At 55.2% G+C, this 11,338-nt stretch overlaps 2 protein-coding genes across 2 annotated transcripts in view; both read left to right on the top strand.

Moving 5' to 3' along the window:
• Positions 1-2,783, top strand: part of Clstn3 (calsyntenin 3) — a 19,474-nt gene extending 16,691 nt beyond the window's left edge. Inside the window, exons 17-18 of the mRNA XM_013023580.1 lie at positions 1,993-2,195; positions 2,561-2,783. Coding sequence (XP_012879034.1) covers positions 1,993-2,195; positions 2,561-2,698 — 341 coding nt within the window. The 3' untranslated portion in view covers positions 2,699-2,783. The remainder of the gene's footprint in view (positions 1-1,992; positions 2,196-2,560) is intronic.
• Positions 2,784-9,165: 6,382 nt separating this feature from the next.
• Pex5 (peroxisomal biogenesis factor 5) overlaps positions 9,166-11,338 on the top strand; it is a 14,146-nt gene continuing 11,973 nt past the window's right edge. The window contains exon 1 of the mRNA XM_013023579.1: positions 9,166-9,189. The gene's annotated coding sequence lies outside the window, so the exon portion shown is untranslated. The remainder of the gene's footprint in view (positions 9,190-11,338) is intronic.

Here is an 11,338-nt window from a genome sequence, read left to right as displayed (position 1 = left end):
GAGTAGCGCCGCGGCCTCCCGCGCGGCCTCCGCGCGCGTTTCTTCGCCGGAGCCGGGCGACGCTTCTCCGTCCGTCCGTCCGTCCGTCCGTCTGTCTGTCTGTCTGTCAGCGTCTGTCCGTCCATCCGTCTGTCCGCCCGTCCGTCTGTCTCCGTCTGTCTGTCCATCTGTCTGTCCGTCCGTCCATCTGTCCGTCCGTCCGTCCGTCTGTCTGTCTGTCTGTCAGTGTCTGTCCGTCCATCCGTCTGTCTGCCCGTCCGTCTGTCTCCGTCTGTCTCGTCTGTCCATCCGTCTGTCCTCCCGTCCGTCTGTCTCCGTCTGGCTGTCCATCTGTCTGTCCGTCTGTGTCCATCTGTCTGTCTATCCGTCTGTCTGTTTGTCCGTCCGTCTGTCTGTGTGTCTGTCTGTCCGTCCGTCTGTCTGTCTGTCCGTCTGCCTGTCTGTCTGTGTGTCTGTCCGTCTGCCCGTCTGTCTGTCTGTGTGTCTGTCTGTCCGTCTGTCCTTCTGTGTGTCCATCTGTCTCTCCATCCATCCGTCTGTGTGTCCATCTGTCTGTCCGTCTGTGTCCATCTGTCTGTCTGTCCGTCTGTCTGTCTCTGTCCTGTCTGTCCACCTGTCTCTGTCTACCTGCTCTGTCTGCTCTGTGTCCACCTGTCTGTCTACCTGCTCTGACTGTCTCTGTCCACCTGTCTCTGTCTGTCTGTCTCTATTCGGTCTGTCCACCTCTCGGTCTACCTGCTCTGTCTGCTCTATTTATCTGTGTCCACCTGTCTGTCCACCTGCACTCTCTGTCTCTATCCTGTCTGTCCACCTGCTCTGTCTGTCTGTCTCTATCCTGTCTGTCCACCTGCTCTATCTGTCTGCCTGTCTGTCTCTATCCACCTGCACTGTCTGTCTGTCTCTATTCTGTCTGTCCATCTGCTCTGTCTGCTTGCCTGCTCTATTTGCCAATCTGTCTGCCTGCTCTATTTATCTGTCTGTCTCTATCCACCTGGTTCTGTCTGTCCACCTGCACTGCCTGTCTGTCTGTCAGCCTGGTTTACCTATCTACCTGTCTGTCTCTCTGTCTTTCCACCTGCTCTGTCTGTCTGTCTATCCTGTCTGTCTGCCTGCCCTATCTGTCTGTCATCTGTCTCTGCCTACCTGTTTGTCTGCCTGCCTGCTCTCTCATCCATCTAGCTGTCTGTCTGTCTGTCTGCTCTCTCTCCCTTTCTCTCTCTCTCTCATCTATCTACCTGCCTGCCTGCCTGCTATTTCCTCTCTCTCTCTTCCTCTCTCTCTGTGTCTCTGTCTGTCTCTGTCTGTCTGTCTGTCTGTCTGGCTAGTTCTGGGGCTTGAACTCAGGGCCTGGGTGCTGTCTTTGAGCTTTTTGACTCAAGCCTGGTGCTCTACCACTTGAGCCACAGCGCCACTTCTAGCTCTTTGGTCGGCTCATCGGGGATCAGAATTTCACAGACTCTCCCGCCTGGGCCGGCTTCGCGCGCACATCCATCCTCGCCCAGACCTCAGCTTCCGGAGCAGCTGGGATTATAGGCGTGGGCTAATGTGCCTGTCTCTATCCCAAACTTGAACTCAGGGCCTGGGCTCTGTCCCCTAGCTTCTTCCCTCCAGGCTGGTGCTCTACGCGTGAGCTGCACCTCTGCGTTTGGCTTCTTGGGGTGAGGCACTGGAGATCAGCGGCTCAGGCGCTGGCCTCGACCTGCGATCCTCGGCCCTTAGCCTCCCTTGTAGCTGGGATGGCCGTTGAGAGCCACTGGGCCTGGTTCAGGTCAGGCTTGGGGGTTGCGTTGGCTTCTCCACGCGCGGCCTGTCCCTTCCGTGTCCCTTCGCTGTTCCCTCACACCGAGGCTTCCCGGTGGGTTCTATTTCTTTCTCCGCCAGCGTGGCACGTAGTTTGTCTCCTCTGGGCTACCGTGGACATGGAAGCCGGCCGGCCCCCTCCCCCCGGGAGGGGGAGTCCCCCCGTTGCCTGACCCCCCTCTTCTCCCGCAGTGGTCCCCAGCGCCGCCACCCTCATCATCGTGGTGTGCGTGAGCTTCCTGCTGCTCATGGTCATCCTGGGCCTGGTTCGAATCCACTCCCTCCACTGCCGAGTTTCGGGGGCCGGCGGCCCCCCGGGGGCCTCCAGCGACCCCAAGGACCCTGACCTCTTCTGGGACGACTCTGCCCTCACCATCATCGTCAACCCCATGGAGGTGAGGGGGGGCGGGTCCCCTGGGGAAAAGCGTTTGCCACGCCTGCCATCCCAGCCGCCCGGGAGGCCGGGAGCTGAGGACTGACATTTGAGGCCAGTCCCTATGGGAAAGAACAGGAAACTCGGAGGTCCCAGGCACCAGCAAAAAGCCGGAAGTGGCGCCCTGGCTCAAGTGGTAGAGCGCCAGCCTTGAGCACGAAAGCTCAGGCACAGACAGCGCCCGGGCCCTGAGTTCAAGTCTCAGGACTGAACTCTCTCTCCCAAGAGGACTTGGCAGAAATCTGGGAAGCAGAGAGGCCGGGGGGCAGGCGGGGAGGGGGGGGGCTGGAAGCTTCTGGCAAGCACCCCATCTCTCTCTTTCTGCAGTCGTACCACAACCCTCAGGCGGGCGTGGCGGGGGGCCCGGCGGGCCAGGAGGAGGAGGACAGCAGTGACTCGGAGGCGGCCGACTCCCCCGCGGGGGACGAGCGGCGCATCATCGAGACGCCCCCCCATCGCTACTGAAGCCACTGAGCCCGAGAGGGGACACCGGCCGCCCCCCCAGAGCCCCACCCCAGAGAGGGCCAGAGCGAGCGAGTGAGCGAGCGAGAGCGCGAGCGAGAGGTCTCCACGGCTGTCCACCACGCTCCTAACCATTGGGGTCACCCCTTCCCCGCGCCCCCTCCCCTCCTTGCGCCCATGGGGGGGAGGGGGACACGCTGCCCTCTGGCGCCCCCCGCGGGCCACCCCCAAGGCTGCTGGAGGCCTTCGGCCTGTCAATCCATCACTGTCTTAACTGGCAGCCAAGCTGGGGCAGAGCCGGGATTAAGGCAGTGAGCGACTCTCCTCTCCCCTTCTCTACTCCCCCTCACCCCTTGGTCTGCAGCTCCACTTCACGCTGGAAGTATATCCTGTTATCTTTCCTTTGTTGTCCTTGGGGAGACCCCCCCCACAGCGGGGGGGGCCCCCACCCCGCACCCCTTTCCTCCACGACCAGCTGCTTCTGTGTGGGTGGTGGCGACGGCTCTAGTTGATCATATATAATGTATATTTTTTCAATGTCATCGTGAATGTAGCCCCTGTGTAACTGTGAACAGCTCATGGCCTGGCGTGTGTGTGTATGCGTGTGTGTGTACGTGGGCGTGCGTGGGCGTGCGTGGGTGACCCTGTCATGTCCGGGGTGAGGGTCAGGGGTCGGGTGTGGACACACACCCTTGAGTTTTCAAATAAAACAACCAGAAAATTAACCAAAAAAAAAAAAAAAGCCCCGAGCCAACTTCTTCCTGGGGGTCGGGGGTGGACACAGAGGGAGGGGATTGGGTTTTAGGGGCACAGGCGCCCCTGAGCTGGCTGAGGTGTGGGCTGGGGGAGGGTTGGTTGACTGTGGAGCCCCGGGCAGGTGAATCTCCAGGATACCAGGAAATTGGAAGGTAAGGGGGAAAGGACTGGGCAGGTGGCTCAGTGGTAGAGCGCTTGCCTTGCATGCATGAGGCTCTGGGTTCAAGTCCTCAGCACCACAGAAGCAAAAAAACGGCAGAAGTGGCGCTGTGGCTCAAGTGGTAGAGCGCTAGCCTTGAGCTGAAGAGCTGAGGGACAGCGCCCAGGCCCTGAGTTCAAGTCCCACCACCGATAAAAAGATAAAGCATGGAATAGCTCAGGCTCTTTATGTCTTGCATGTGGGAGAAAAGGTTCTAGGATGTCCTCAAAGCTCAGGGGACCTTCGGTTTTGCCTCTTGCAACCTCTGTAAACCCAGCCTGAGATTAAGGTTCTGGAACTTTCTCAGCCTTTTTTTTTGGGGGGGGCCATCAGTTGTCTGACCCAGGTGTGCCTAAGTCCCAGATAGTAAAGGAGAGGCGTGGACGGTTGGTGTCTTTTCAGAACAGTGAAATGTCGAGTGTTAGTGTGGGCGCTGGTGCGCACGCTTGTAGTCTCAGCTGCTCGAGAGGCTGAGATCTGAGCATCATGGTTTGAAGCCGAGTGTCAGGGCCACTTATGCCCAATTGAATCGGAAACAGCAAATTTCTTTCCCTCTGGCGTCAGGTATTAATTCCTGCCACCTGAGGCTGTTGGTGAACCTTAATTAGCTACTTACAAAGTGCCCAGGACGAGTTGTGCCCTAGGGAGAGTAATCGGTGAGTCAAGAACAAGGCCTACAAGTGGACTTCTTTGCCTTCCGGGCAGGGGGTGCAGAGCAGGACACTGGGGGGGGGAGTGGGGGGTACGTGGGGTGCACTCGGTTGCCTTTGGGCCTGACTATGAAATCTCCATCCTCAGCCTGGAGATCAGGGAAGAGCCGGTGCTACAAGTCACAGCCCTGGCGAGGGTGCCCCCGCCTGTCATCATCAGGAGGATCCCAGTTCAAAGCCAGCCCGGGCAGGAAAGGCCAGGGGGACTCGTAATTCCCATGAGCCAGCCAAAAGCCGGAAGGGAGCCGTGGCTCAAGTGGTAGAGCGCCAACCTTGAGCAGAAAAGTTCAGGGACAGCGCCCAGGCCCCGAGTTCAAGACCCAGGACTGGCAGATGGCGGGGGAGGGAAGAAGGGAGGGAGAGAGAGGAGGAGGAGGCAGGTGTAGCCTCCGAACACAGGTCAGACTGGCAGGAAGGGACCCCGGGATCGGCCGCCAGGCGGGAACCAACGGGACTGGGTGGACCCCGCGGGCACCGTGAGGGGCGTGGCCTAGCGGGAGGCCGCGCTGGGGGCGTGGCTAGACCAGGGGCCCGGAAGCAACAGGGGGTGTGGCCTAGCGGGAGGCCGCACTGGGGGCGTGGCTAGAGCAGGGGCCCGTAAGCCACAGGGGGCGTGGCCTAAGCGAGACGCCCTTATACCATCTGAAGCCTAGGCCTAAAGTGGAGAAGTCCTGTGGCTTGGGGGCGTGGCCTAAGGTAGACCAGTCCTGTGGCTTGGGGGCGTGGCCTAAGGTAGACCAGTCCTGTGGCTTGGGGGTGTGGCCTAAGGTGAAGTCATCATTTGAGGGCATGGCCTAAGGCGGAGCAGTCCTGTCATTTGAGGGCGTGGCCTAAGGTGGACCAGTCCTGTCATTTGGGGGCGTGGCCTAAGGGGAGCAAACCTGAGGCTTGGGGGCGTGGCCTATGCTGGAGGAACTCACGTCATTGGGGCGAGGCCTAAGTGAGAAAGTTACGGCATTCAGGGGCGTGGCCTGGGTGGCGGACGTTGCCTCCGGGGGCGTGGCCTAAAGGAGAGGCAGGGACATGCGAGGGGCGTGGCCCCTTGCTGCGCTTCCGGTCCTCCACTTCCGGGCTGCCAGAAGGCAGCGGCCTCCCGCCCAGCGCGTGCCCAGAGCGAAGTGAAGGAGGCAGGCCCGGACAGCAGACGAGACAGGAGCCACGCGGGCGCCCACGGAGCCCTGTGGGGCGCAGAGGTGAGTTCCGCCGGGAGGACCCCGACATGCCACTGGTGCCGCCCGCGCTCGGGCGCAGCGCTGCGGACAGGACGTGCTCGCCAGGGGGCGTGGCTGACTGGCAGGTGACGGGGGATTGGCAGGTGACGGGTGATTGGCAGGTGACGGGTGATTGGCAGGTCACAGGTGATTGGCAGGTGACAGGTAATTGGCATGTGACGGGTGATTGGCAGGTGACGGGTGATTGGCAGGTGACGGGTGATTGGCAGGTGACGGGTGATTGGCAGGTGACGGGTGATTGGCAGGTGACGGGGGATTGGCAGGTGACGGGTGATTGGCAGGTGGCGGGTGGTTGACAGGTGACGGGTGATTGGCAGGTGACGGGTGGTTGGCAGGTGATTGGCAGGTGACAGGTGATTGGCAGTTGACAGGTAATTGGCATGTGACAGGTGATTGGCAGGTGACGGGTGGTTGACAGGTGACGGGTGATTGGCAGGTCACAGGTGATTGGCAGGTGGCGGGTGGTTGGCAGGTGGCGGGTGGTTGACAGGTGACAGGTGACTCAGAGGTGGTGGCAGAATCTCTGAGGTCATGGGGTTGTGTCCCCCAAGAGGATTGTGGGTGTCTCGCTCCGCCCCCTCCTTCCTCCTTTTACTTCCTAGCCAGAGGAGAGGAGTTTTGATTGGCTGCGAGTGCTTGGCCATTGTCCTCTCCCGGGAGGCCTCAAAAGAAAGGAGTCCGGCCTGGTCATGTACTGGAAGCCAAAGGAAGCTCTTCTTCCTTCTGTTCCTTTGCTCTTCCTTTCTTCCTTTTTCTTTCTCCCCCCCCCACCCTTGTGTGAGTCCTGGGCTGGAACTGAGGCCCTGGCTGCTTCCTCTGACTTTGTCTGGCTCAAGGCTGGTGCTCTACCACTTGAGCCACAGCACCATTCTGGCTTTTTTCTGAGTGGTTCGTTGGAGAGGAGAGCGTCACAGCTTTGACCTGTGATCCTCAGCTGGCAGCCTCCTGAGTAGCTGGGATTACAGGCGTGAGCCACAGTGCCGGGGAAGTTTTAGATAGAAAGTGAACTAAATCACCACACACACACACACACTCACACTCACACTCAATGTCTACACTAAAGTCTGTGCCTCCTAAGCATTATAAACTCCTTTATCCCCCCAAACAGAAACGCTCAAGCTCACGATGGCTGAAGTGCACAGATTTAAAACCAATGAAACCAAGGGACAGGCAAAGTGACTCAGCTGGTCCAGAGCCTGTTTAGCAAGCTTGAGGCCCTGAGTTCAAACCCCACAGCCTGGCCAAATTAAAAAGAAAAAAACAAGTTGTGGGAGTGTGGTTTAGTGGCCCAATACTTGTTCAGCATGAGCCAGAACCCTTTGCCTCGGTCCCTAGCAATGCCAACCAAAACCCAAACCAAAGCAAGAGTCACTGTCATGCGCAAGACATTTGCTCTCTGCCCCTCCACCCCCATAGATGTGTTGAAATCCAAGCCAGGTTCCAGGAGGAGCCTCTGTGACCTGGGTTAGGTCGGGAGGGTGGAAATCTTGCCCAAGATGTTTTATTCCTTGTTCCTTGCCAAGAGAGAGTAGGGGAAGATAAACAACCAAAATCACACACACACACATATATATGTATATACACATATAGGTACACATATGTGCATATACACTTATATATATATATGTGCATCTATTTTATTTATGCATTATATATTGTATACATATATAGGTATATTCTTATTTATGCATATGCATATATAAATATTTATATATGTTTACCTGCCCACCAGGAAGAGGGTTCCTTGTCAGTTCTTGCTACATCCGTCTCTTGTCTTGGTGCCTCAAATTTGCATTTCCTCCACCTCCAAAACTGATTAGCGATCGAGCAGGGAAGCTCTGGGTTCCAATCCTCAGTCCCAGAAAACAAACCAAGACAAAAATGTGATCCGCACATGTGTCAGCCACCCACGCGATGGTGTTCCGTTGTCAGCCAGGACTGAGGAAGACCGCATCCGGCAGCTTTCCATCACTATCACAAACCACCCGAGTTGTTCCATTTAAAAAGATAAAAGGTTATCCGGGCGCTGAAGGCTCCTGCCCTGGCATCCCAGCTCTTCAGGAGGCTGAGATCTGAGGATTGTGGTTCAAGGCCGGCCCAGACAGTGAAGTCCATGAAGCTCTTATCTCCAGTGAACCACCAAAAAGCCAGAAGTAGAGCTGTGGCTCAAGTGCTAGAGCACTAGCCCTGGGTGAAAAAGCTCAGGGACAGCGCCCAGGCCCTGAGTTCAAGACCCAGGACTAGCACAATCTTGTGACTTGCCTCACATTTTTTTTTTGCCAATACCAGAGCTTACCAGGACCTGAATGCTCTTCCTTAGCTTTTTCCCTCAAGACTGGTGTTCTACCACTTGAGCCACACTTCTGCTTTGAGCTTTTTGCTGGTTCATTGGACATCAGAGTCTTATGGACTTTGCTGCCCGGGCTGGCTTTGAACCATGATCCTCAGATCTCGACCTCCTGAGTAGCTGCGATTACAGGTGTGAGCCACCAACACCTAGCTTTAAATCACAATATTGTCACATCCCAAATAAGTTAACAGTATGTATGAATTTAAGATAACCCTGAATTTAATTTTCATGTTTTTAACTTTAAGTTATTTTAGACTGATTTTTTTTTTGGTCGGTCGTGGGGCTTCAACTCAGGGCCTGGGTGCTGTCCCTCAGCTCCTCAGCTCAAGGTGGGCACTCTACCACTTGAGCCACAGCACCACTTACAGTTTTCTGGTGGCTTATCGGAGATAAGAGTCTCATGGACTTTGCTGCCTGGGCTGGCTTTGAACCGTGATCCTCAGATCTCAGCCTCCTGAGTGGCTGGGATGACAGTGCCCACCTGGCGACCGATGATTTTTGAATTGAAAGTAATAGGGCGCTACTCAAAACTGGAAAGCAGTATCATAATATTGAAGACAAATCAATTATCTGAACATGAATCAAGGAATTACATTAGCACGTGCCGGTTATAAGAATGATTTGCCATGTAACAAATCTAGGTCTTCCTTGTCAAGAAATTGCTAGAATGAGAAAAAAAAATCATCAGCTCTATTAAGCCTATGAATGACTGTGGTCTAAAACAGGCATGGAAATTTCCACCAAGTTTGTAAGTGTGACGAATGGCCCGAGGACTTGGAATTGGTTCAAGTGGAATCAGTCAGAGCAAGCAGAAGTGGATTTTTTTTTCTCTTAATTTAAAAAAAAGAAAAAGCCTGGCACTGGTGGCTCACACCTGTAATCCCGGCTACTCAGGAGGCTGAGATGTGAGGATCGCAGTTCAAAGCCAGCTGGGGCAGGAAAAGTCCAGGAGACTCTCATCTCCAATGAACCACCAGAAAACCAGAAGTGGCGCTGTGGCTCAAGTGGTAGAGCGCCAGCCTTGAACAAAAAACCTCTGGGCCTGGGAGTTCTAGCAGCTCATGGCCAGTTCTTCGAGGTGCAGGAGTCTGGGTTCTGTAATTTAGCTACAGTCCCTAACCAGGGGAGGAAGAGGCGGGTAGCATTTAGCTGCCAGTCCTGCTGATAATCTAGCTTTCCTATCAGCAAATAGCAATGTTAGCCTGATTCCCAGGAAGAGAACAAAAAGGGATCAATCTCCAGAATCGGTGAGGCTGGGTATAGGGGTGTACCTGTTCTCCGCCCCCTCAATTCCTTTACTTTAACTTTGGTGCCTTTCTGGGGCTTGAACTCAGGGCCTGGGCGCTGTCCCTGAGCTCTTCAGCTCCAGGCTGGCGCTCTACCACTTGAGCCATGCCTCCACCACCAGGTTTTTTGTTTTTGTAGTTAATTGGGGATAAAAGTTTCAGGGCCTTTCTTACCCAGGCTGGCTTTGAACCGTGATCCTCCGATCTCAGCCTCCTGAGTAGCTGGGATGACAGGCGGGAGCCACCAGGGCCCAGTGCCCTTGAGCAATTTTGCTCAAGGTTACCGCTCGACCATTTTGAGCCACAGTGCCACTTGGTAAGTCCCTAGGAGCCTAAGATCTGAAGACCAAAGGTTCAAAGCCAGCCTGGGTTACAAAAGTCCAGGAGACTCTTCTACCTTCAGTGAATCAGCAAAGAGCCAGAAGTGGCGCTGTGGCTCAAATGGTAGAGCACCAGCCTGGAGCTGAAGAGCTCAGGGACAGTGCCGAGGCCCAGAGTTCAAGCCCATCATTCTGTCTGTCTGTCTGTCTCTCACATACACACACATACAGATACAGAAGTAATATTTGAAACTTAGAACTTTAATAACTAGTAAACAGGCAGTTAGCTTTGCCAGCGTTGGAGGGGCTGCGGGGGCTTCTGTGAAGAATTCTTCCTCTCGGGTAAGTAGTTCCGTCCTCCCTGACACCAGCAGCCGGGTTGCATGGTGGGGTCGTGTCTGGCATTAGAGTGAATTCTGATCTCCTCTGGGTCTGGTTTGAGGCCATGTTAACGTGTGGCCCCTCATCCCGACCTGCTTCCTCAGGCTGTGGCGCACAGCGGGAAGGTGGAAAGTGCGAATGCACCTGAAGGCCAGAGAGCGCAGCGCGGGCTGCCGGCGTGCTGGACGCGGTGCAGAGCGCTGCGCACAGCCCTCACTGCCGGTCAGTTAGCAAACTCCTGGCAGGTGGGAAGGCCGTGCGTGTGTGTCTGTGTGTGTGTGTGTGTCTCTGTGTGTGTTTGTGTATGTGTGTATTTTTGTGTATGAGTGTGTCTGTGTGTATGAGTGTGTGCATGTGTGTCTGTGTGTATGAGTGTGTGCATGTGTGTGTCTGTGTGTATGAGTGTGTGCATGTGTGTGTCTGTGTGTATGAGTGTGTGCATGTGTGTGTCTGTGTATTTGTGTGTCTCTGTGTTTCTGTGTGTGTCTGTGTGTATGAGTGTGTGCATGTGTGTGTCTGTGTGTATGAGTGTGTGCATGTGTGTCTGTGTGTATGAGTGTGTGCATGTGTGTCTGTGTGTATGAGTGTGTGCATGTGTGTCTGTGTGTATGAGTGTGTGCATGTGTGTGTCTCTGTGTGTCTGTGTGTATGAGTGTGTGCATGTGTGTGTTTGTGTATTTGTGTGTCTCTGTGTGTTTCTGTGTCTGTGTGTGAGTGTGTGCACGTGTGTCTGTGTGTATGAGTGTGTGCATGTGTATTTCTGTGTGTATGAGTGTGTGCATGTGTGTCTGTGTGTATGTGTGCATGTGTGTGTGTCTGTGTATGTGTGTGTGCATGTGTGTGTCTGTGTATTTGTGTCTCTGTGTGTTTGTGTCTGTGTGCATGTGTGTATGAGTGTGCATGTGTGTATGAGTGTGTATTTGTGTGTCTGTGTATGAGTGTGTGTCTGTATGTGTGTATGAGTGTGTGCATGTGTGTCTGTGTGTGTATTTGTGTGTTGTTTGTGTGTCAGTGTGTCTGTCTGTGTATATTTGTGTGTCTGTGTGTATGAGTGTCTGTGTGTTTCTATGTGTGTGTGTATGAGTGTATGTGTGCATGTGTGTGCATGTTTCTGTGTGTGTCTGTGTGCATGTGTGTGTGTGTGTGTGTATGAGTGTGTGCATGTGTGTGTTTGTGTGTGTCTGTGTGTGTGTGTGTGTCTGTGTCTGTGTCTGTCTGTCTGTCTGTCTGCGATACCGGGTCACAGTCTCCGTCTGCAGGGTTGGGGTTTCTCTGCATCTGATTGAGGACAGGATCCTCCTTTCTCTCTCCCCCTCTCAGTGAGCCCGGGACCCCTGACGGCTGTGAGCTGAGGACGGGGGGGGGGCGGGCTCCGGTCTCCATGGAGACGGGGGGGGGCGGCGCCCGGG

Source organism: Dipodomys ordii, unplaced genomic scaffold (genome assembly GCF_000151885.1).
Source record: "Dipodomys ordii isolate 6190 unplaced genomic scaffold, Dord_2.0 Scaffold69, whole genome shotgun sequence".
Taxonomy (NCBI): Eukaryota; Metazoa; Chordata; class Mammalia; order Rodentia; family Heteromyidae; genus Dipodomys; species Dipodomys ordii.
The sequence above is the reverse complement of the archived record's forward strand: the minus strand, read 5'-3'. Positions and strand labels throughout refer to the sequence as shown.